Below are 22,633 nucleotides of genomic sequence, written 5' to 3'. Positions count from 1 at the left end.
AGATATGGAACTATCTTGATGGGAATAACTGAGGCATAACACCTGATTTTTTTAAAAAATGGATTAGGCCATGGCTACCTATAGCAACCCAAAAATAGTCAGGAAAACAAAATGTTAACAGCTTGACAATGTAATACATGATTGCAGGCTTACACTTGATGCCTTTGTTCAATTCACTTGAAAATCAACAAATCACTTGGATGCTGGATTTTTTGCCATTTATACTGCAATACCACTAGGCGAGAGCAGAGTTAAAATTTTCAACCCAATAATTCTACCTTTGTTTGTGTGACCATGTTAAGAAGTTATATAATTTTATATTTCTGAGAACAAAACAGTAGAAAAATATTCTACTGCTCATCATTTAAAACCATATTTAATGCTACCCTGGGAATATAAGTTATGATCACAATTTCTGAAGCCACACTTTTAAAACCATGGGGTTAATTCATGCTTTTCTTCTACCACAAAAGATCACAAATAAACCACTTTATTTGAGTGGAGTTTTATATCTTCAAACAAGGGTAAAGATGCAGCCCCCCCCCACCATCTTGCTCCGTCTCCTTACATGAAGTTTTTAAGGGAAACATAGAAACATAGAAGACTGACGGCAGAAAAAGACCTCATGGTCCATCTAGTCTGCCCTTATACTATTTCCTGTGTTTTATCTTACAATGGATATATGTTTATCCCAGGCATGTTTAAATTCAGTTACTGTGGATTTACCAACCACGTCTGCTGGAAGTTTGTTCCAAGGATCTACTACTCTTTCAGTGAAATAATATTTTCTCACGTTGCTTTTGATCTTTCCCCCAACTAACTTCAGATTGTGTCCCCTTGTTCTTGTGCTCATTTTCCTATTAAAAACACTTCCCTCCTGAACCTTATTTAACCCTTTAACATATTTAAATGTTTCGATCATGTCCCCCCTTTTCCTTCTGTCCTCCAGACTATACAGATTGAGTTCATTAAGTCTTTCCTAATACATTTTATGCTTAAGACCTTCCACCATTCTTGTAGCCTGTCTTTGGACCCGTTCAATTTTGTCAATATCTTTTTGTAGGTGAGGTCTCCAGAACTGAACACAGTATTCCGAATTAGTAAACACATGATTTTAAAAGATCAGGCCGTATGTCATGCAGTGATCAAATAGAATAATAGCTTAATGAATTTAAAATCCTAGGGCTTTTGGAAATCTTGGCACAGCAATTTCTTGACAGAAAGGGAGAGCGGAGGAGATAGGGAAATCAGACGCCATTAATCTTTTTTCCTTTGGCAAAATCATCAACTGACTGTCATAATTAACTTCTACTTTTTGCTGAAGCGATCATCAAAGAAGCCGCTGGGTGGTAACTATCTAGTAAAGTTGAACTTGAAAAAAACAGTTTCATGACTGAAACAGTTATCTGGGCCAGGCAATCGAGAGAAATCTTGTGCTGAGCAACAGTGGCTACAAATGTAAAATACAAGTAGTCCTCGAGTTATGAATGTAATGGAGCCTGCCCATTCCATTTGTAACCTGAGGATTTTTATATCCAAGACCCACCCAATTCATGTATCTGACTGAGACGTCTGGAACATCCAAAGACTCTGTGAACTTGGAAGGAAGGTAGCATGCAGAATCCATCACTTCCAACATCAAAGAAAGGGAACAATAGGTACAAACACCTTTTATAACCTCAGATTCAGTCAGATAGATAGATAGATAGATAGATAGATAGATAGATAGATAGATAGATAGATAGATAGATAGATAGATATAGACAGATTGACTGATGGATTGATTGATTGATTGATTTGTGAGAGTGAATCTCGGAACTTGAACAGGATCACTCACTCCTTTCACCCATGCATTCACTAATCGAATGCAAGGCTCATTAGGTGCACATGAGGTTTTCGGGGGGGGGGGGGGATGTGTGTGTGTGTGTGTGCTAGCGATGGAACAGGCCATCTGCTTAAGACCACCCAAGGTCTCCCCGACCCACTGAAGTATCTCATGCTCCCCACAATTGCTTTTTCCCCAACCCAACCTGCTGCACCTAGTCACTTGTACGAAGATCTAACAAGCTGTCTCCTCTCCAGCTTCTCAGTTGTGTGCGCCTCTCTGCTGCTCCATTTTGGTGTGGCAGGCTTGGCCCAGCACTTTGTCGGCCAAAACTGAGCATTGGAAGGGCATGCCCCCCCCCCCCTTCGAGCCTCCATTTCGGCCTGCAAAGTGCAGGACGAATGTTGCAGAGCTTCTGCAGCTGTTCATAAGGGTGAACAACTATCCTGGTACTTCAAGATTCGTAGTTTCTGGGCTTGTTTGTAAACAGTAAGGGATTGCATAACTTTGAACATTTGCTATGAGAACACTCATAACCGGGGGATTACCTGTAATATAAAACTTGAATTTCCCAAACTTGCATATCTGTAACTTGGTACAGTGTTGCAGTGAATCCTTACTCCCCACAGCACATACTGATTTTCACATCAGCAACATAAAGTATTTGTCACAAAGAAATGACAAGGTAAGAATGCACAGGCCTATAGATCCACATGAAATATCCTACCTGTAGGAGATTATATACGTGTATTGGGTGATATTTGCTCCTAACAGCAAGCTTTTGCACACATTTTGAAGCTTTAATATGTAGATTAAAATAACAGGTTCCTAAGAAGCCAGGTTTATTGAGCCAAAATAAAGAAAATTATCTTAATCTTAGTTAATGAAAGGAGATAGGAGAACATTAGGATTCAAGTGCAGCTAAGGTAAAATGCATTTGGTATGTTAGTAAAGAGGATAGGACAGTTGGGCAACTGCGATACATTTAGAGTTGGCACATAAAAAGGAAAAAAAATCCATTCAAGGAGGGGGGGAATGAAGTAAAAGATAGATACTTAATAAGTCTATGTATAGAGATGCTAAACAACAGCTACATAATCCCTTGATATTCATAAGATTCTAGGTTGAAATGTATTTGCTGCTCCAAAAAGAAATATACTGTATTTAATTCAACAAATATTTTGAATTGATCTAAATTGCACACATGAATTAAATGAAATATATTTTATACCATCTTCATAGCCGTTATTTATTTGCATCTTGACATATTTGATTGCAAAGTGCATTTTAATTGCCTAATTCTTTTATCTATTGTGAATCAAAATGAGATAAATAAATCAAAAGATTTTACATTTATGTTTGTTATATGGAAAAATGAAAAGAAAATTAAGCAATCGTCAGCATATTATCAAGGATGATGATTACTGCACAGTAGCTAAAGTATCTTTATGCTTTATGTTTGTTTCTTAAATTAAAATTAGCTGCCTAATGACACCCATTCAGATGTCTTTTGCTATTCTTTTTCCAAGGCATATCCTCTGCATCTGTCAGGTCCATGAGAATAAAATGATCTAGAAAGACAGAGAAATTGTAGTGGCCTCTGTTGCATAAAGACCAGGTGTATATGTGCACCGATTGTCTCTTGGATCTGAATTACTACATGCCAATTTACTATTGTTCAGGAATCCATAAAACTGGATGCTGCAGTGTGTTTGATCATGGATTACTAACTAAACCTTAACTTTAAAAAAATGTTAACATTCCAACCACAAATGAACAAATACACAAAGGCTGGTCAATGCCTGACACTTTATCAATCAAGTCTATCCATTATTTTACCCAGACCGCTATGCAATATAGCATAATTTGACCTACAAATGCAATGCACCTATTCATTAACACTGCTGTAGTTATATGCTCGGAGGATATCTTCACTATAGGTAACCCTCAACTTACAACACAATAGGTACCAGAGAATCCATCGTTAAGATGTGCAATCATAAGTCAATCACTTTACCAGTGCACCAAATTTTATCACATTTTTTTTCCTTTGCCATGTTTAGGAAGTGAATCACCATAGTCATTAAGTGAGACATCATGTGATCACAACATGGCTTCTCTATGGAATTTGTTTGTCAGTGGTCATCTGAGAAGGTTGAAAATGGTGATCATAGGACATGGAATACTGCAACTATTGTAGAGGTGTCACAGTTGCCAAGCATCAAAATCACGATTTTTGTTGCTTTTTATAAAAGTCTGCTCATATGTTGCTGACCACAGAATTGCTATTTAACTATTATAAAATATTTATTTATTTATTTATTTATTGGATTTGGATTTTTGAAAAATATTTGTGATTACTTATGATGCACAGATCTCCTGTCCATGGATAAGTGTAATATAAGTACTTTTATGGGAAAATGTTAAGGTGTTAATGTAATATTTAACTATATATCCACGTTTTGGAATTTGACTGTTTATTGGGAATTGCAGCTGTATCGAGCATGTGGGGTGGCTAAAAGAGAAACTGGAAATGTGATATTTTTCCAGATTTCAAGGAATGACAGTTGGAAATGTGTAATCTCTTTGTTTCAGAAAAGGCAATATTTTCTACCAATCAAAAGATGCAGCAGCATGTATTGCTATTGCAAAAATGTTGTGATATTTTTCAGCAACATGTTGTAATGTTCATATTGTAATAGTACATTTATTATTAAACCCGTGACTATTGATAAAAAGAAAATGATACAAGACCCAAAAGAAAGAGTTAATAGGAATAAACATATAGTTTTACCTTTGCGTCCTGGATATACATGAGGATAATATTCATAATACAAATCAGGCTGATCTAGGTTTCCAAATGGTTCAAATTCCATTTCAGCATTTTGGTACAGACTCAGTTTTACCAGAAGTGCTAGTCTTACAAACCAAATCTTGAAAAGAAAAAGAAAAAATGCTTACAGTATTAGTGTAACTGTAAAATGTATGATCGGAATTTTTTTTCAGCTATGAAGAACAAATACATGTACCTGTGATACTAATATATCTAAAGGTTATTTTGCATATGCATGTGTGAGTTCAGCAAACTCATTTTTTCCAGAATTTTTCCTGTTGAGCTGAATTTTTTTTCTTTACTTTTGAAATCATTTGCCAATGAATTTCCTTACATGGTTGGATAGTACTCTGTTCCTAATTTTGACTATACAGAATTAGTATTTTGACAATATCTGAAGACATATATGGATCATTCCTATCCTCAATTATTCACCTTAACTACCTGTCATAAGAAGTTCAAAATGCAGATATATTACTGCAGGGGTGTCAAACTCGCATTGTCATGGTGGCATTGTGTGACGTATCAAGGCTCTTTTTCCCCTTTGCTAAACCAGGCGTGGGCGGGGCGAGCACACGAGGCATCCGGCCTGCGGGCTAGGAGTTTAACAGCTCTGCCTTACTGGGTCTTTCAAACATTTAGTTTACTAGCATTTTTCTCTCTTTTGGTCCTTAATATTTCTAATTTAGATGTTACCATCGCTTATAAAGAAATATTTGCAAGATGTTAAACTTACAGCACTCATGAAAACATTTGTTAATTGTTAATACATAATGAAATCTTACCAAAAATTTAATTGTTTTCTCATTATGTTCAGTTATCCCATATGCTTCAATGCTAGAACAAGCAAAGGCAATATCTGTTTTTCTCAAGGACCCAAGTAAAGTAAATGTGAGAAATGCCAACCTTGGTTTTTTCATGCATAACTGCAAGAATTATTTATCACTCCTCTGAAAGAATTTTAAGAAAGGTTTGGTAATAACTGGAGGAAAAAATGGAGGTATTCAGTGTATGTTTCATATTTCTGGGTAGATCTTTAATGTGGAACCAATTGCTCATTCTCACATGTTTAAGATGTGCATGTTTAAGATGCACCCTAACTTTTGCCTGACCTGCAGGCAAACATACCTGAAGAGAGTCTGTTGTGTGACTGGTGGGTTGTCCACTTTTGCCATAGCCTTGACCATGGGCTGTCAGAAGTCGTCCACACAGATCAACTGCTGCTCTCCAGTTTTTGGTGCTCTGGAGTGAAAGGGAAAGAATAGGCTAAGTAACAATTTAGCAGCTAAAAAACTTGAAGCTGCTTATTTTGCTTGAAGCAGCCACAACTAGCCATTAGTAATAATGACAAGGTCACTAAAGCTGGCCAGTAGGAAGCAGGATGTCATTTGTCAAAGCTACTTGTATAATTAGGCAAGAAGCAAAACCAGGCATGACTCACAATTTACAATTAGAAGATTGCTGGTGTAAAAGGGTACATAATTTATTATGAAGTGCCAGAGGTTGTTCATTCAGAAATAGTTATCAGTTTTTAACCCTTCAAGAATATGTTTTTGTTATTGCAAAATAATCCTATCTATTGCCTCTAAGAAGCATTGTTATTTTATTTTTTCCCTGGAACCCAATCATTTTCCTATTCATTTTAATCAATTAAATCATAACGGTAACTCAGTAAGCCCTGCTTGAAAATTCAGCTGGGTGAAAACTCACAATATACGGTAAATACTTGGGAAGTTTTCAGCATCTATTCATTCCACCAGAAAGCATTCAGTAGATAATTAGCAGAAGTATCGGTTTATAGGAGAGGGGCGGCATACAAATCAAATCAAATCAAATAAACAAACAAACAAACAAACAAAATAAATAAATAAATAAATAAATGCGTTTCCCTGAAAATAAGACGCTGTCTTATATTTTTTTGAACCCTGAAATAAGCGCTTGGCCGTATTGCCATGCACTCAAAAGCACAATTGGGCTTATTATCAGATGTCTTACTTTGGGGAAAACAGGTTAACATGAAGTTTATATTTAAAACTTAAACCACCTGTATAATAAAAAGATGACAGATACTTCAAAGCCATATATTCTGCCAGCAGAAGAAACAACTTATTTTTCCCTGATCCAAAGCTTAGAAAGAGAAGTCGCATTTTGCTTCCAGTCAAGGCTATGGCAGTAAAGAGGATTATTTGTTGCAATGTTTGAACACCAAGGTAAGTGAGAATTCTTTAAAATTTTAGCTTATCATGAACAAGCAGGGATGCAAATTGCCTGACCGCTCTTGCCAAGAGCAGCTGAACAAACTTGGACGATAATTCATGGCTTGTTAGCATTATCTGCAAATAAGTAAAATTGCCTTCTTTCAGTCCTAACAAGCCAGAGTCACACATCAAGGACAAAATGTAACTTATGACACCAGATTGTTAGAAAAATCACACTGCATTTCACAACTGAGCGTATTTACCTGATACATCATGCCATCTGTCCATGTTTTTTGAGCTGGAGAATTATGTGTGGAATTTATGTAGTGGACACTCTGGCAAACAAGTCTCAAGCGACAAGGTCCTAGCTCAAAAAATAGCTCTGCTGAATTTGTTATAAGCAAGTTCCAATATATTGATCTACCCAAGTGCAACTCAACCACGCTTTCTATGGACATCTCTATAATAAACTTCTATCCTGTCCCAGCCATGGCCCACGAAGAAGGCAGCATACACAAATTCTGTCCAAACCTTTGTTAACTAGACTACTAATGAGCTTTCTTAGTAGCTGTCAAAACAAAACACAGTTTAAATCAGTTTTTGTTGAACACTGGCTGTTAATTCAGCTTCATTAACAGCCAGCACGAGTCCATGAAATGATAAATCAAGTCTGAGCAAACAGTCTGCGAGATATCAGGAAGCTTACAATGGTTGGCCAAAATGCTAAGTAGCACTTTGCGGGAAGAATGCCAAGAATAAGAACATGAGCCAAGCAGACGTTTCAGAAGTCCAGACACGAAGGCATATAAACAAATGCAAAGTGCAGTATACGTCATCCCTTAAATAGGTTCAGAGTGTGGCCAATTAGCCTCAAAACTACTCCCAAGAAGACCTCCTCCTGAGGAACCATTCCTGCCTTTTGGCAGCTCTGCGTGCCCGGGCATTGAGAATAGGCTCCTCCTCTTCTTCCTCATCACTGATTAAAGTTCTAAATGCCCAGGCTGAATCTCTGCCTCTGGGATTGAGTCCTCGCCAGCCTCCTCATTGTTCAACTCAGGTGCCAGCTACACAGGCCACTGGCACATCACCACATCAGCCTTTTGGGCAGGATCCGCTACCAACCACATGGCTGCTGGTGGACCACAATAACCTCACTTATCTTTTCCTTTCTTTTTGACTGGCTGCAAGAACCTCTAGTAAAAAGAGCCTTGGTGGTGCAGTCTTTAGAGTGCACTACTGCAAACTCCTTCTGCTGATCACCAGCTGCCAGTAGTTTGGAAGATCGAATCTCAGTAGGCTCAAACTTGACTCAGCGTTCCATCCTTCCAAGGTCGGTAAAATGAGGACCCAGATTGTTGGGGGCAATATGCTTACTCTCTGTAAAGTACTCAGAGAGGGTTTTAAAGCACTGTGAAGCGGTATATAAATCTAAATGCTATTGCTATTGCTAAGCATTGGGGCTTAACTGCTACCTATCACTAAATTGTAGAATAATCATGGTTAAGGTGAGGAATGTAAAATGTGCCTGGACACTATTTAACCCCCATGTGTGTTCATGTATCCACAGACAATTCCTTTGGCTCTTGCAAGACTTCCTACCCTAATTAGCTATTTTTTTTGCTAAATAGGGAAAATAATGAAATGATGAATTGCAAACATCACCTTTATTCCAAAGAATGCCTCTGGGTTCCAAATGCAACTTACAAACATTATATATGCTTTGTTCGGAAATGTCAGTCCTTGCCTAGAACAGGGTTTTTCAACCAGTGTGCCGCGAGACATGGTCAGGTGTGCTGCGAAGCTCAGAGAGAAAGAAAGAAAGAGAGAGAGAAAGAAAGAGAAAGAAAGCAAGAGGGAGAGAAAGCAAGAGAGAGAAAGAAAGCAAGAGAGAAAGAGAACAAGGGAGAGAGAAAGAGAGAACAAGAGAGAGAGAGAAAGACATAGAGGGAGGTAGGGAGGGAGAGAGAGAGAAAGAGACCAAAAAAGAGAGGAAGGAAGGAAGAGAATGAAAGAGGGATGGAGAGAGAGAAAGAAAGAGGAAGGGGAGAGAAAGAAAGAGGAAGGGAGAGAAAGAGGGAGGGAGAAATAAATAGAGTGAAAGGGAGGAGGAGGAGGAGAGAATTTTTTTGTCCAAACTTTTTTTAGTCCCCCCCCCCCCCCCGGCCACTCAATGTGCCCCAGGGTTTCGTAAATGTAAAAAATGTGCCGTGGCTCAAAAAAGGTTGAAAATCACTGGCCTAGAAAACGAACAAAGGCAAGTAGGATGTTAAGGAGCATTGCAGGCAAAGTGGTAGGGGCTAAAATCAAGTAGCACATCATGACTTTATATACCCCTCGGCACCTATTTAGCTTGGAGAAAAAAAATTATATCACTAATTTAACTTTCAGATCTCCCCAATATGCCATAAAATTGAAAATCTGAGTACCTATCATGGGGCAAATCAGGTCTGGCTAAAGAATTCGGGATAACTGGTGTCTGAATGCTTAATCAGTGCCCAATATACAGAATACAGATACAGCTGTGCAAAAGTTTGGGCTCTGCTCCCAAAAAGATACTTGAAGGTACAAATCCTGCACCTGTGTGCAACTCTTCAAGTTACTGCATCTTTTTTCTGGGATGGGTCAGAAAAAAATTAAAATTATAATAGAAGATGAGTACAGAGGCTTATTTAGCCTTGATGTTATGCCGTGGCTTTATAAATCATTACTGAGGAAATCATGAATTATCTGAGCATGGTCGTTTTTAAAAACTCTGTAATATTCCTTAAATTTTGAAGGATCCTATGAATTATTGTTCAAACAAGAATTAAAAATATATCATATGATACCTCAAGGACATCATATTTATTTTCATACAGCTTTTATAAATTGCATGATGCTAAGTTCTTTATTATAACTGAAGATGAATCAAGAGAAAAAAACATAGCAGTGCCCCACACTGATCACAACTTCAATTATGTAGAAAAAATACAGGATCAAGAAATATTTTAAAATGAGAGCACCATTCTTAAATAAGGGTTAGTAGCTACATTCTACACTACAGGTTTCAAACTCAGTGTCCCCTAAGAAAAGATTAATTAGCCAAAGCACTGCAAAAATACCAAAATCTCCAATGAGTGAAAAATTAAGAAAGAGTATGGTGGTATGGTTTATTACGTTGAAATGTTACTAGAAATGGCACTAGGTCTAAAACTGAATTGCTAAACAGCCATTTGACTTTGGCCACCTAGCTTGTAGCATTTTTCTTTAACTACAACACCAATATTTGCTTTTACGGTTGTGTTGTGTCGATAATATGGTATTTTGTGGCATCAAAATAATATAATCTAGGATATTTACCCCTTTAACAGCAATCCAAACTTTGCTTTCCCCCCCTTCTCTCCTTGCTGTTGTGGTTAGCTCTGGCAGCTCCTGCCCCAAGGAATATGCAGGTGGATGTGGGGGAAACATCCACATGCCGCAGGCCTGTTTTGCTCCTGATGGAATCTGCTGACGAAGCCTCCTCTGACCAAGGAAGCGTGAGTGACAGGGAATAGGGGAATTTGGCAGACAGCCCAGGAGGAGATCAATCATCTGTATCATCCTTGGATTCTGAACAAGAATTAATGACACATCCACACATGCATAGAGTGATGCATAGGAGACAACAACTGAAGGATTATTACAAGAGAAAATGAGGCCACCTGTGGTTGGGTGGGGCTGCTGTAATTAGTGCTACAGATAAAAAGAACAGCGTGCTGGTTTAGCCTTGTGGCAGTTTATCTGATTCATTGTTTTATCAAGATCGTGGTTTTTGTGCTGTTTAAGATTGTGTGTGAACTCTCTGGACTTTAGAATTGGACTCAATTTCCCAGTTATTGGGTGAGCAATTGGATTGCATTTAACATGTGCCTTGTGTGTACCAGAAAATCCCTTTGACATTTAAAAAGGGAGCTGTTTCTGTTTTCTGTTTATAAAAACTTTCGGGTTTTCCTTTTATCGTGTGGTGTGTGTCTTCCTGGACTAATTACCCTGTAATTATGGGAAGTTGAAACACGCTGGCAGAACACTTGCTAAGCAGAAGTATCTGTTCTATTTTTGCTTTGCTTTTCTCTCCTTCCTTTACCAGTTGATTCCCTCCTAGGCCTGCTTAGTAAGGAGAACTTGAACATGCACCGTCATTCCTGTCCCTTGGCTGATAGCTGGCTGGCTATCAGCCTTGACCCATTTGTTCTTATGATTAGTTCTTTCCCACTCCTGGGGAAGCCCAGTTTCCTGGCATGGGCAAGACTCATTTGCCTGCTGCCTATGCCTGGAGTTCTGGGTAGGTACCATTTCAGAAGTAGCAGGACCTAAAACTAATTGGCACCAACTGCCTTGACCAAATGACCAGGTCTCATTGCTGCAAGAAAGACTATTTACACTGGGTGAGATATATTGTTAGTCTGATGTTTCACTCCTGGAATTTTCAGCCCTTACAAGGAATGGTTGTCGGTTGCAGAAAATGGAGAATAGAAGACTTCTGTTCTATACCATACCATACTCCTGTTCTAGACCATACCACTATTATATTTGAGAACGTTTTCCAACAAAGGACTTTTGTTATGAAAATGGCTACTGAGAAGTCTCAGAATTAGGTGTAACCACCGCAAAATTCCTTTTGGAGTCTTATTTGAGCAATTGAGAGCACTATAGATAGCACTATAGTTTTGGTGAGCTCCCTAACTAAATACACATTGCATCAGTGAAGGGGGGGGGGGAGAGAGGAGATTGGTCAGTCCTTCCTTCCATCCTTCCTTCCTTCCTTCCTTCCTTCCTTCCTTCCTTCCTTCCATCCATCCTGTCTAAGCAAGGAAACCCCAGAAAATAATCTCTCTCACACACGAACAGCCAGAAAGGTATAAGATGGCAATATATATTGATAAAAAATGTTCATAGTGTAAAATAGTTAAAGATAAAAGGAATGTTGTCAAAAACTGGGCAGCGGTTCATAGCTAATGACTTTTTCAGGCCAGAGTCCAAAAGTTCATTAAAAGTCTCTTTGAATGGTCTATTAATCACTCAAACTCACAGCATTTTGGCAGAAGTCCCGGATGAGCAGATTGTAGGTATTTGACGCTGTCTTGAACCAAACATGATCTCTAAAGCACAAGTCCACACTATGCCATTGCTGTAAGGTTGTCCTTCGCACTGATTCCTCGGGCGACCTCCCCTTATATAACCACAAGACGTGGCCAAGTACTCTATAGAGCTATTCACACCCATTATTTCTTCTCAAATAATCCTGCCTGGTCATAGCTCTGTGCAATCTTGTGTCTATAAGTGGCTCTTTGTCATCTCCTGAGTAACTCAATAACACCTCTGGAGGTACCTAGTCTCTTCTTGGCTTTCAGCCTCTAACTCCACATCTTCTTCACTCTCAGACTCGGGTGCCAAGTACACTGGCTTAGGATACCAAAACACCTGTCTCTCAATCCTCGAAATCCATTATCAGCTAAGCAGGATGAGGACGGGCCACAACACCACCCATCCATCCATCTATCTCCTGCCTTTATTATTTTTACAAATAACTCAAGGTGGCAAACATATCCAACACAACTTCCTCCTCCTACTTTCCCCACAACAACAATTCTGTGAGGTGGGTTGGGCTGAGAGAGTGACTGGCCCAAAGTTACCCAGCTTTTATGGCTAAGGCAGAACTAGAACTCACCGTCTTCCACTTTCTAGCTGGTGCTTTAACCACTACCACACCAAACTTTAAAAGATAGTGTTGCCAAGAAAGTTGAGAAATAATGATCCTATATCTTTCTATCTTGAATAATTTGGGAAGGATGTACATACACACACACACACACACACACACACACACACATAAATATATAAATAAATATATATATATATAGATGTGGTGGGTTAACACAAATTATATAGAATTATCATTTGTTTACAGATGAAAACAATACTGTCTATTATTAATGAGCTACTCTTTTGGTCATTTTATTCTATGCATGTGTCCTTGGGGGATGAATCAGACAAGAATCACAACCAGATGAGTTAAATCTACTTTATTACAAAGCCACATTGACAAAATGTTTGCAAGTCTGAAAATACAATCCTCCTTCTCCCCCCCCCCCCCACTCGCCCATATCTTTTAAAACATAAGAAACTAGAAAGGATCCCTTATAAGTCTCTTACACTGCCCATTATCAGGTTGTCACTGTCTGGTATCTGTTTCTTGACTTTTTCTGTGCTCAGTCTCCCAAGGTCTTTCCTGTATCCCATTACACCATGCTACTAATAAATCTTGCAATATGGTCTTTAATCAATGAGTTTTTATCCCCTTTTCATTAAATTTTTTTTATTTCACTGTTATGTTATGAATATCTCACTCGTATTTAAAGTTTATTTTTTTAAAAAAATCCATATTACAAAGCAAAAATAAAGACTGAAAATGTATTATTTAAACCAGGTGATTAATTAATCAACGGTGATAAATAAGATCCCAATGTTTAATATTTAAGTACACACTACATATTATATTCCTATAAAACACGAAACCTCTCCACTTTTTGCTTCCAAAACTGATGCAAAGATGATAGCAGCTTGCCTACAAATAGTTAATGATCATTAGTGTGAACTGGAAGCCAAGGTAATCCTGGGTCACAGTTCTACCATTACAATGACAAAAATGTGCTATTATCACATATTTGAAACTTTTGCTCAGATGCAGGCACAAAAACATCTTGCTTGGTTTAATGGGATCACAACCAGAAGACTCAGAATTGTGGGAATTGACACCATCTGTTCTTTGATGCGTGACAGATGTACATATGCAATAAAGGTTAAATAGTTCAGGTGTTACAGCAGAACAGTACAGCAGCAATAACAAATCAATAGATGTCTCATTTCAAACATATATTCACATTTTTAAAAATTATTGTTACTAAATTTCTGTGACCATCTGGATACTCCTCCAAAGGGAATTATTGAATACTGTACTACTCAAATATTCCCTCGGCAAAACCAAGATTAAGAAACTTATTGTTCAAAAAAGAAATATTAGAGTGGCAAGTTTGTTTCTTTATAAAGGTGGTCCTCAAGTTCCGACCACAACTGAGTACAAAACCTATGTTGCTAAGTGAAACATTTATTAAGTGAGCTTTGCCCCATTTTACGACTTTTCTTGCCACAGTTGTTAAGTGAACAATTGCATTTGGTAAGTTAGTAACATGGTTGCTAAGTGAATCGAGATTCCCCATTGACTTTGCTTGTCAGAAGGTTGCAAAAGCTGGTTTACTGCAATCATCATAAATATAAACCAGTTGCCAAGCATCTGAATTTTGATCATGTATCCATGGGGATGCTGCAATGGTCGTAAGTGTGAAAAAAGATCTTAAGTTACTTTTTTCAGTGCCGTTGTAGCTTTGAATGATCACTAAATGAACTGTTATAAGTTGAGGGGTACCTGTACTTACTGTGCAATAGGTAATCATAAAATATTAACAGCAGTATTCCTAACAAGTTGCAATAACATGAAAATGAGATCATGCATGTTATGACATCATTCCAATATGACATTATATGATGCCATGGCATCTAACGCTGGTGTGTAAGTCATGTCATCTGCATGCTGAGTTCATAATTGCACATGTCATTACTTGCTGTTCTCTGAGCCCCAAAAGCATGTCCATGACCTCTAAATATTCCCATGGCAACTGCCCAAATCAACTGCAGTGAAATCATTGGTCAAGATAAAAATATACACCAAAATAAAGTACAGTGGTACCTCTACTTATGAACTTAATTCATTCCGTGACAAGGTTCTTAAGTAGAAAAGTTTGTAAGGAGAAGCAATTTTTCCCATAAGAATCAATATAAAAGCAAATAATGCGTGCAAAACCATTAGGAAAGAAATAAAAGCTCAGAATTTGGGTGGGAGGAGGAGGAGGAAGAAGAGGAGGAGGACAGTTGCTGCCGAAAGAAGAAGGTGAGGTGAGAGGAATCAAAAAAATCCAAAACTTTAAGGCTTAAAAAAAAAAGAGGGACTCTGAAGGCTGCAAGGAGGAGCACACGCCTCCCATACACCCGGCACGAGGCTGCCTCCCATACACTGTGCCAGAGAGAGAAACCCAGGAGGGCGAGAGGGGGGAACCTCTCCCACTCTTTTGACTGAAAGGCAGCGGCTGCTGTTGCTGGTACCTGCTTCCTCTTCCTTCCCAAGCTGAAGGGCTCCCCTCTCTTCTCGCTAGCTTGCTTTGTAGTTGGCGCCTTTCCTTCACTGTGGTGACTCATTGATTTGGCTGAAGCCAAGTTGATCCAGCCGGGGCGAAGCCCACATTTTGCATTTCCACGCCCAGATGCTCCGGGAGGCAACCTCGCGGCAGGTGTATGGGAGGCAGCGTGAGGGAATCAGCACAGCGAAGTGATTTATTCCCTCTCCAAGCGCCCAGAGAAAGGAAAATGCTCCGTTCGCTCTGGGCTGCTAAAGCCTCCTTAAGTGCCACCGAAAGGCTCCTCTGGCAGCCCAGAAAAGCCCGAGATGGCTGGGATTAAAAGCCAGAGATGGCAGGAAACTGGCTGGGCCTTCGTTCCTGGGAAATTTTTCCGGGCTCGGGTTCTTAAGTAGAAAACGTTTCTTAAAAAGAGGCAAAAAAATCTTGAAAACCCGGTTCTTATATAGAAAACGTCTTAAGTAGAGGTGTTCTTAGGTAGAGGTACCACTGTACTAGGTATTACCGCAGTTTGATATGCCTAGAAACCAAGTTTGCTTGTTTTAAACATTATCTACTATATAAACTCAGATGATATGTGCTTAAACAGAAGTAAACATTTGCCAGGTTTACTTCATAGTTTGGGTCAGAGTTGGGGACAGAAAGACATGAACTATCAAAGATTTCTGAAGTTAGCTTCATGCTGAGCATTGGGTCAGAATGTAGAGCAAGGTTAAGATTGCAAATCAATTTAGAATGGGGATTACAATAAGAAAACATTTCATGGTTTTCTTTAACTAAGTATAATTTAACTTCAGAAATAAAAAAATATTACTTAAATCAGGAGAATTCTTTTTAAATGGAAACTTCTCAGCTATAAAAATAAATAAATATGCACAAGACGTCCACAGTTTACTATGTTTGACAATGTATGGAAATTCCATGTAAAAATCTAGATGCTCCACTAAGAGAAAGAATATGATTTCCCCCCAGAGGGAATCTTTAACTGTACATATGACACCATTAAAATGATTAAAATGTCCTACTCCGTTTTGGATGACATTCTTCTATAATATAAATTATTTGGGTTGAACACATTGACATCACTTTAAAAAATAATTGGCCAGTAACCCCTTCTTGGGCTAAAATTTCCTAATGTTATTCTTTTACATTTAGAAGATAATAAAATATTGCAATTAAGGAGCTACATGTGATACTTTGCAAACTGTTTTCCACTGTATATTATGAGTTTCTCTTAGTCTCTTCCCCATCGAGCCACATATTCTTCCCGAGACCAATCTGGGAGCCAGAAGAATAATTATGGATGAAGAGGAGGAATTTATCACCTTTGTAAATATTATATTCCATCAGCAACACTACTGAAAAATTAACCTTAACTGTTTTTCTTTTAATGTTTTCTGAGATTATCATTTGCTTAGATGTATAAAACTGCAGTCATAGCCATTCATTTAAGAAGTGGTCCCCACATTTGGCAATTTGTGGACTTCAACATAGCTGGCTGGAGAATTCTGGGAGTTGAAGTCCACAAGTCTTAAAGTTGTCAAGTTTGAAGATTTCTTGATTTAAAGAAAAGGAAAGGAGTGTCTGAGGATTTTACTCCCCTAGTCGTAGCCAAGCATCGGATATGGTGCTCATCTCCATTTCCCTTCTTTCTAGTCCTAAAGGGCAGACTAAAATATAATAACCTTTTAAAAAATGGGAGCTTGCAAAACGGTAGCTAACAATTATGCTAAATAAAGCTGGTGTGATGAAATGATTAAAGCCTTCTTTGGACTGGAAACAGAAAAATCCAGGTTCCAGTTTACAAACCAATAGTAAAAAATGCTTTTAAAAAGCAAAAAAAAAAAAAAAGGTTCCAACCATCGGCACAGCAGATTGTCATAGCTGACGAACATTTGAACCTTTAAGAAAAAACTTTTAAAAGCATTTTTTTAACTATTCAACCAGAATAGTGACCCTGTGAGGTTCATGCTTGTTGTAGTGGCCATTTTATTTGAAGTCCAGCTGCTCCTGCATTGTGTAGCTTTTATGTCACTTTTGTATAAAGTGTGATAGTTGGTTTTTGAGTTCTCTGTGACTCTGGGAGGTTCCTGTTGATAGCAGGGACCATTTAGTTTGAAGTCCAACAGCTCCTGCATTGTGTGTGAGTCAGTTGTGTAGATTTTGTGTAAAAGGTGATAATTGGTTTTTGACGCCACGCCCACCCAGTCACATGATCACCAAGCCACGCCCACAGAACCGGTAGAGAATTTTTTTAGATTTCACCACTGGTTTTTGATACATTTTTTCATAAACCAAATCAGAAAATATTTCATTGATGTGATCTGTGAATATTTTGTCATCTTAAATTCACTTGATAATCTTTCAATGCAGTACCTTTTAAGCCCATTGAAACATTTCTTTTGAAAAAAAGATGCTTTTGGCTTAACAGAAGTCTCAAGGGAAGTTTAATGACACATTAGAAAAATATGTGAATAGCAACAGTTGGTTTAATGGTTTAAAACAGAGATATTTGCGTGTAGAACACAAAGGAATTTTTGTGTATAGAACAATTGATTACACTATAACGTGATACAAAGAAAAATGATCATTAACCAGTTTAGGTAAATTCCACCATAGAGATATACAGTGTTCGCTCGATTTTCGCGGGGGATGGGTTCCGAGACTGCCCGCGAAAGTCGAATTTCCGCAAAGTAGACATGCGGAAGTAAATACACTATTTTTGGCTGTGAACAGTATCACAAACCTTCCCTTAACACTTTAAACCCCTAAATTACAATTTCCCATTCCCTTAGCAACCATTTAGATTATTATTCACCGTATTTATTTATTAAAGATTATTTTAAAAATATTTATTAAAGGCAGACGAAAGTTTGGCGATGACATATGACATCATCGGGCGGGAGAAACCGTGGCATAGGGAAAAAACCCGCGAAGTATTTTTTAATTAATATTTTTGAAAAACCGTGGTATAGACTTTTCGCGAAGTTCGAACCCGCGAAAATCGAGGGAACACTGTAATAATATAAAATTTCAAACCTATCTTTTCGCTAACTCTCCTATTTGTTTGTGATACTAAAAATAATGCTGTATTTATTTTATTTATTTATTTATTAGATTTGTATGCCGCCCCTCTCCAAGGACTCAGAGCGGCTTCCAACAAAAGTACAATTTACAAATCCAATATTAAAAACCAGAACATATCAATAAACCCTTATTAAAAACAATCACACAATTCATATTGTATATTTTTAGGATAAATCTTCCTTTTACAGAAATAAGCTTGTTCAGCTTTTCATGATTTTTTTTGTATCTAATTTTTCTTCCCAGTTTGGCAAAAAAGGATTACCCTTACCACTGTATCAAAATCTAACAACTAAATGGTAAAAATAAGTGCTCTTGTAAGCAATTAGGGCTAAATGGGTATGAAGCCTGTCATTACAGATAGTCCTTGACTTACAACCACAACTGAGATTGCCATTGTCAATCGGTAGGGTCATAAAGGGAGTGACTGCATAGATTTACAAAAGCAATCCCTGCTGTGGGTCATTAAGCCACTACAAAAGCACCCACTTCAATCCAAGCCATTCTGAGCTTGGTCCCTTCTAGTTTTGAGCCTCAGTAAGGTAAGGGAGTCCCTCAGATTCCATCCACCAACTCACCTCTCTCCATCTCTGCTTTTTGGCCACTATCCATTGTGCCTGCAGGATGATCAAGGAATCCCAGAACTGTGTGCCTTGGGGGCTGCTTATCATGTGCCAGAAAGCCTCAGTTGCCTAACCCACCCCAGCAACTGAAAGCAACACAACTGCCTTTTCTCTCAGTTCCTTGCAACAATCTTTTGTCTCTTCTGTGAAGCTGTGATGCTACCTAGAGCTCCAGTTTCTTTGGCTAATTATTTTACTGAAAGAGTAGTAGATCCTTGGAACAAACTTCCAGCAGACGTGGTAGATAAATCCACAGTAACTGAATTTAAACATGCCTGGGATAAACATATATCCATCCTAAGATAAAATACAGAAAATAGTATAAGGGCAGACTAGATGGACCATGAGGTCTTTTTCTGCCGTCAGACTTCTATGTTTCTATGTTTCTTACACATTGAGTAAATGCAAGCAAGCATTCATCCACCCAGCTGCCCTTTTCCCCAGGTTGCCCCACACGCCGTTTCACCTCGACTTTGTCTCAGATTGGTCTAACACATGGCAACTTCAAATATCAACCAGCAAATGTTCTACCCTCCTCATCGGCAAAAAGAATCCGAACCTCATATATAAACTGAATAAACAAAATCTCACAGCCAACCCCCACTCAGTAAAAGACCTTGGAATACTAATATCAAATGATCTAAGTGCCAAAGCCCACTGCAACAATGTCGCCAAAAAGGCTTCTAGAGTTGTTAACCTGATCCTATGCAGCTTCTGCTCTGGCAATCTCACACTACTCACCAGAGCCTACAAAACTTTTGCCAGACCCATCCTTGAATACAGTTCATCTGTCTAGAACCCATACCACATCTCGGACATCAACACCCTTGAAAATGTCCAAAGATACTTCACCAGAAGAGCCCTTCATTCCTCCACTCGAAACAGAATACCCTACGAAAGCAGACTATCAATCCTAGGTCTAGAAAGCTTAGAACTACGTCGCCTAAAACACAATCTAAGTATTGCCCACAAGATCATATGCTGCAACGTTCTACCTGTCAATGACTACTTCAGCTTCAATTGCAACAACACAAGAGCATGCAACAGATTCAAACTTAATATTAACTGCTCCAAACTTGACTGTAAAAAATATGACTTCAGCAACCGAGTTGTCGAAGCGTGGAACTCATTACCTGACTCAGTAGTGTCAACCCCTAACCCCCAACATTTCTCCCTTAGACTATCCATGATTGACCTCTCCAGGTTCCTTAGAGGTCAGTAAGGGGAGTGCATAAGTGCACCAGTGTGCCTTCCATCCCCTGTCCAATTGTCTCTACTTATCTCATTTATCTTTTCTTCCTTTCAAATATGTTACCTATACTTTTATATCTTTTCTTCTATTCTTTTCTTTATTTATATTACTACATATCTATTCCCTTCGATGTGTATTATGTATAGGACAAAATAAATAAATAAAATAAAGTAAATAAATAAAATTTTGCTGAAGCAGAAGCAACAGGCCACTTTTGTTGTCTTTGGAATGCTAAGCTGTCTTTATAAAGCTGTGCTCCCTTCTGCAAGCCGCATTGTCTTTCCAAAGACTTTCCAGAGACAACCCATATTTACAAAGGCAGTGCTGTCTTCATAACGCCTTTGAAAAGACAGTGCAGCCTCACAAAGACAATGCAGCTTTACGAAGACCGTGCAGACATCAGAGAGCCTTTGAAAAGACAGTGCAGTTTTATGAAGCCAACCCGGCTTTGCAAAGGCTCGGGGAGCCATGTGTAGGGAACATTTGCCAGAGAATCTGGGTTTGGAAAAAAAGACGGTAAAGGTAGCAAGGCCAAAGCAGCTGGGAGCAAAAGGTGAAAGGTCAGTGCAGGGATCTGGGAGAGAAGACAGCTGGGTGAATGAATAAATGTTGGCGCTTGCTAGGATACCTAGAGGCTTCCCAGGGCATGGCAACCAATCTCAAATCAGAGTCACTGTTTTGAGATGGGCAACTATATAAACTGAATAAATACACAAACTGAGAATGACCTGCGTGTGCACAAAAAATTTGGAAAGACCCTTGAGGTAGCCTAGTGGACTGTGATGTAGCTGCCTCAAGCAGCAGGTTCATAGAGATCCTTGCTCTTTTTATGAGGCTAAAATTCTAAAAATCCAATGTATGATACTGGACATTATCTCTCATAGCCACTACTTTATTAATGGGAAAACCCTTCAAGCAGCCATCTTGTAAGAATGCCTGAAACACAATCATAACATTCTATAGGTGCCTGTCTTCTAAATCTAACAATGTAGATCCTGAACTGAAATACTGTACTTTCAAGACATTTTAAAAAGACGAAACAAGATATTTAGACTGGCAACGATCCAGAAAGAATCATAGCTCAAAAAGAAACACCATATTACTTACAATCAATTGCTTTAAGCCCTGAAAAGACTGCTCCACAGAGTTGGTATTGAGAACTTGTCTTTTCACTGCTGCCTGTTCACCAAGGAAGCGGACCATTAAATCTTTAACTGCATCGCCCTAATGGGGAAAAAAAAGGACATAATATCTAGTAAGTAAGTAAGTAATTAAGTAAGTAAATATTTATTTGATACATATTCAAGATACACCATTGCAGTAGAAGTGTTTGGATTCTCTACACTAAGTCCTTTACATTTCTTCAATGCCCTCTGGACTAGTTTTAGCTGCTTTCACTAAAAGATATTGAGAAGACACAGTAGAAGCCTAGAATGGTACAAGTCTGCTCCAACATTACTTAGTAGTTTATAATAGTTACAGGGACCTAAGGTGGCCAAAATAACAGTAGCCAATCTACCTTTTGGAGGGTGATGAGGTTCTTCATTCCATAAGGAAATGGGTCCTGACTGAAGAGCTCATCTGTCTTTGTAGTTTGATCTCAGCAGGTTCTTACTTGCCTTTTCTGAGGGTCAAAATAAAAAGACTAATTACATAGTTCTGCTCATGAGTGTGAGGTCTCTCTTCTCCATAGGATGCCGATCTATATCAGAGCATACTGTGAGGGGAAGGAACATTAATCATTTGGCCCTGCTGGGTTTTCAATCCAGATTTGGCCTTTGTCGTTTTCACCGCAAAGGAAAAAATTATAAAGGTTCCTTGGAATAAAAAGGAGCTACATTTTAGGCATTGACTCCGCAATCTAAAACTGGGACCACAGCAAGAGGGATAGCATCAAATCCATCCTAGGAACCTAATCTTCATTAGATCCTTCACATCCGTGGCCATTTCCGAAGGAGAACTTTACAGACAATAGGCCATTTCTAGGAGGTCTGGAAATAAATTTATTTCACTCAGGTTTTACACAGAAACTTTCTCAGTGCTCTTCAAGCTAGGCTAAGGATGCTTAAAATGATTTTTCTGGCCTTTCAGTATTGTTATCTGCCCACTGTGTTACAGTATGACAACACACACACCCCAATCCCAGTGCTTGAGTGCCAATGACTTATTCTTCCCAAAAGGTGCCAAGTACCTGATGGCAGATGCGGTAATGACTAGATACGGTTGTGTGTTCTTAGGTGAATAGGAGTTTGCTGGTGTGCATGTGCAGTACATTGAGGGTGTGTGTGGATACTTTGTTGAGAGACAAGAAATGGAAGGGATGTGGGAAAGATGTTGGGGAGGTGGAAGCACAGAAACCATGATCGGCATGAGGTGATGTGATGGATTCAGGAGAATGGGATGCACTCAAGAGATATCAGGTTGGTTGACTGAAGGATCCTGACCCAATCGCTGGAGGCTGTGCAGGACTGGATGAAGAGGAAGAGACTCTGCCTCAATCCTGAGAAGACAAAGTAGCTTCATTTTTGGCCTCCTAATTCTACAGACATTACTTTTTAGTGGGACTGCATTATTTCCAAATGAAACCAGCATGAAATTTAGGGTTCCT

The 22,633-nt window shown here is 38.7% G+C and overlaps 1 protein-coding gene across 2 annotated transcripts in view; it reads right to left on the bottom strand.

The window, feature by feature from the left end:
- TRAPPC12 (trafficking protein particle complex subunit 12) overlaps window positions 1-22,633 on the bottom strand; it is an 89,252-nt gene that overhangs the window by 60,354 nt on the left and 6,265 nt on the right. For both annotated transcript variants that reach the window (XM_070732935.1, XM_070732936.1), the window contains exons 4-6: window positions 21,133-21,249; window positions 5,787-5,900; window positions 4,620-4,758 (exon numbers count right to left, since the gene is read on the bottom strand). In XM_070732935.1, coding sequence (XP_070589036.1) covers window positions 4,620-4,758; window positions 5,787-5,900; window positions 21,133-21,249 — 370 coding nt within the window. The remainder of the gene's footprint in view (window positions 1-4,619; window positions 4,759-5,786; window positions 5,901-21,132; window positions 21,250-22,633) is intronic.

This window comes from Erythrolamprus reginae, chromosome 1 (genome assembly GCF_031021105.1).
Source record: "Erythrolamprus reginae isolate rEryReg1 chromosome 1, rEryReg1.hap1, whole genome shotgun sequence".
NCBI lineage: Eukaryota > Metazoa > Chordata > Lepidosauria > Squamata > Dipsadidae > Erythrolamprus > Erythrolamprus reginae.
Note: the sequence above shows the minus strand (reverse complement) of the source record. Positions and strands in the feature narration are given on the sequence as shown.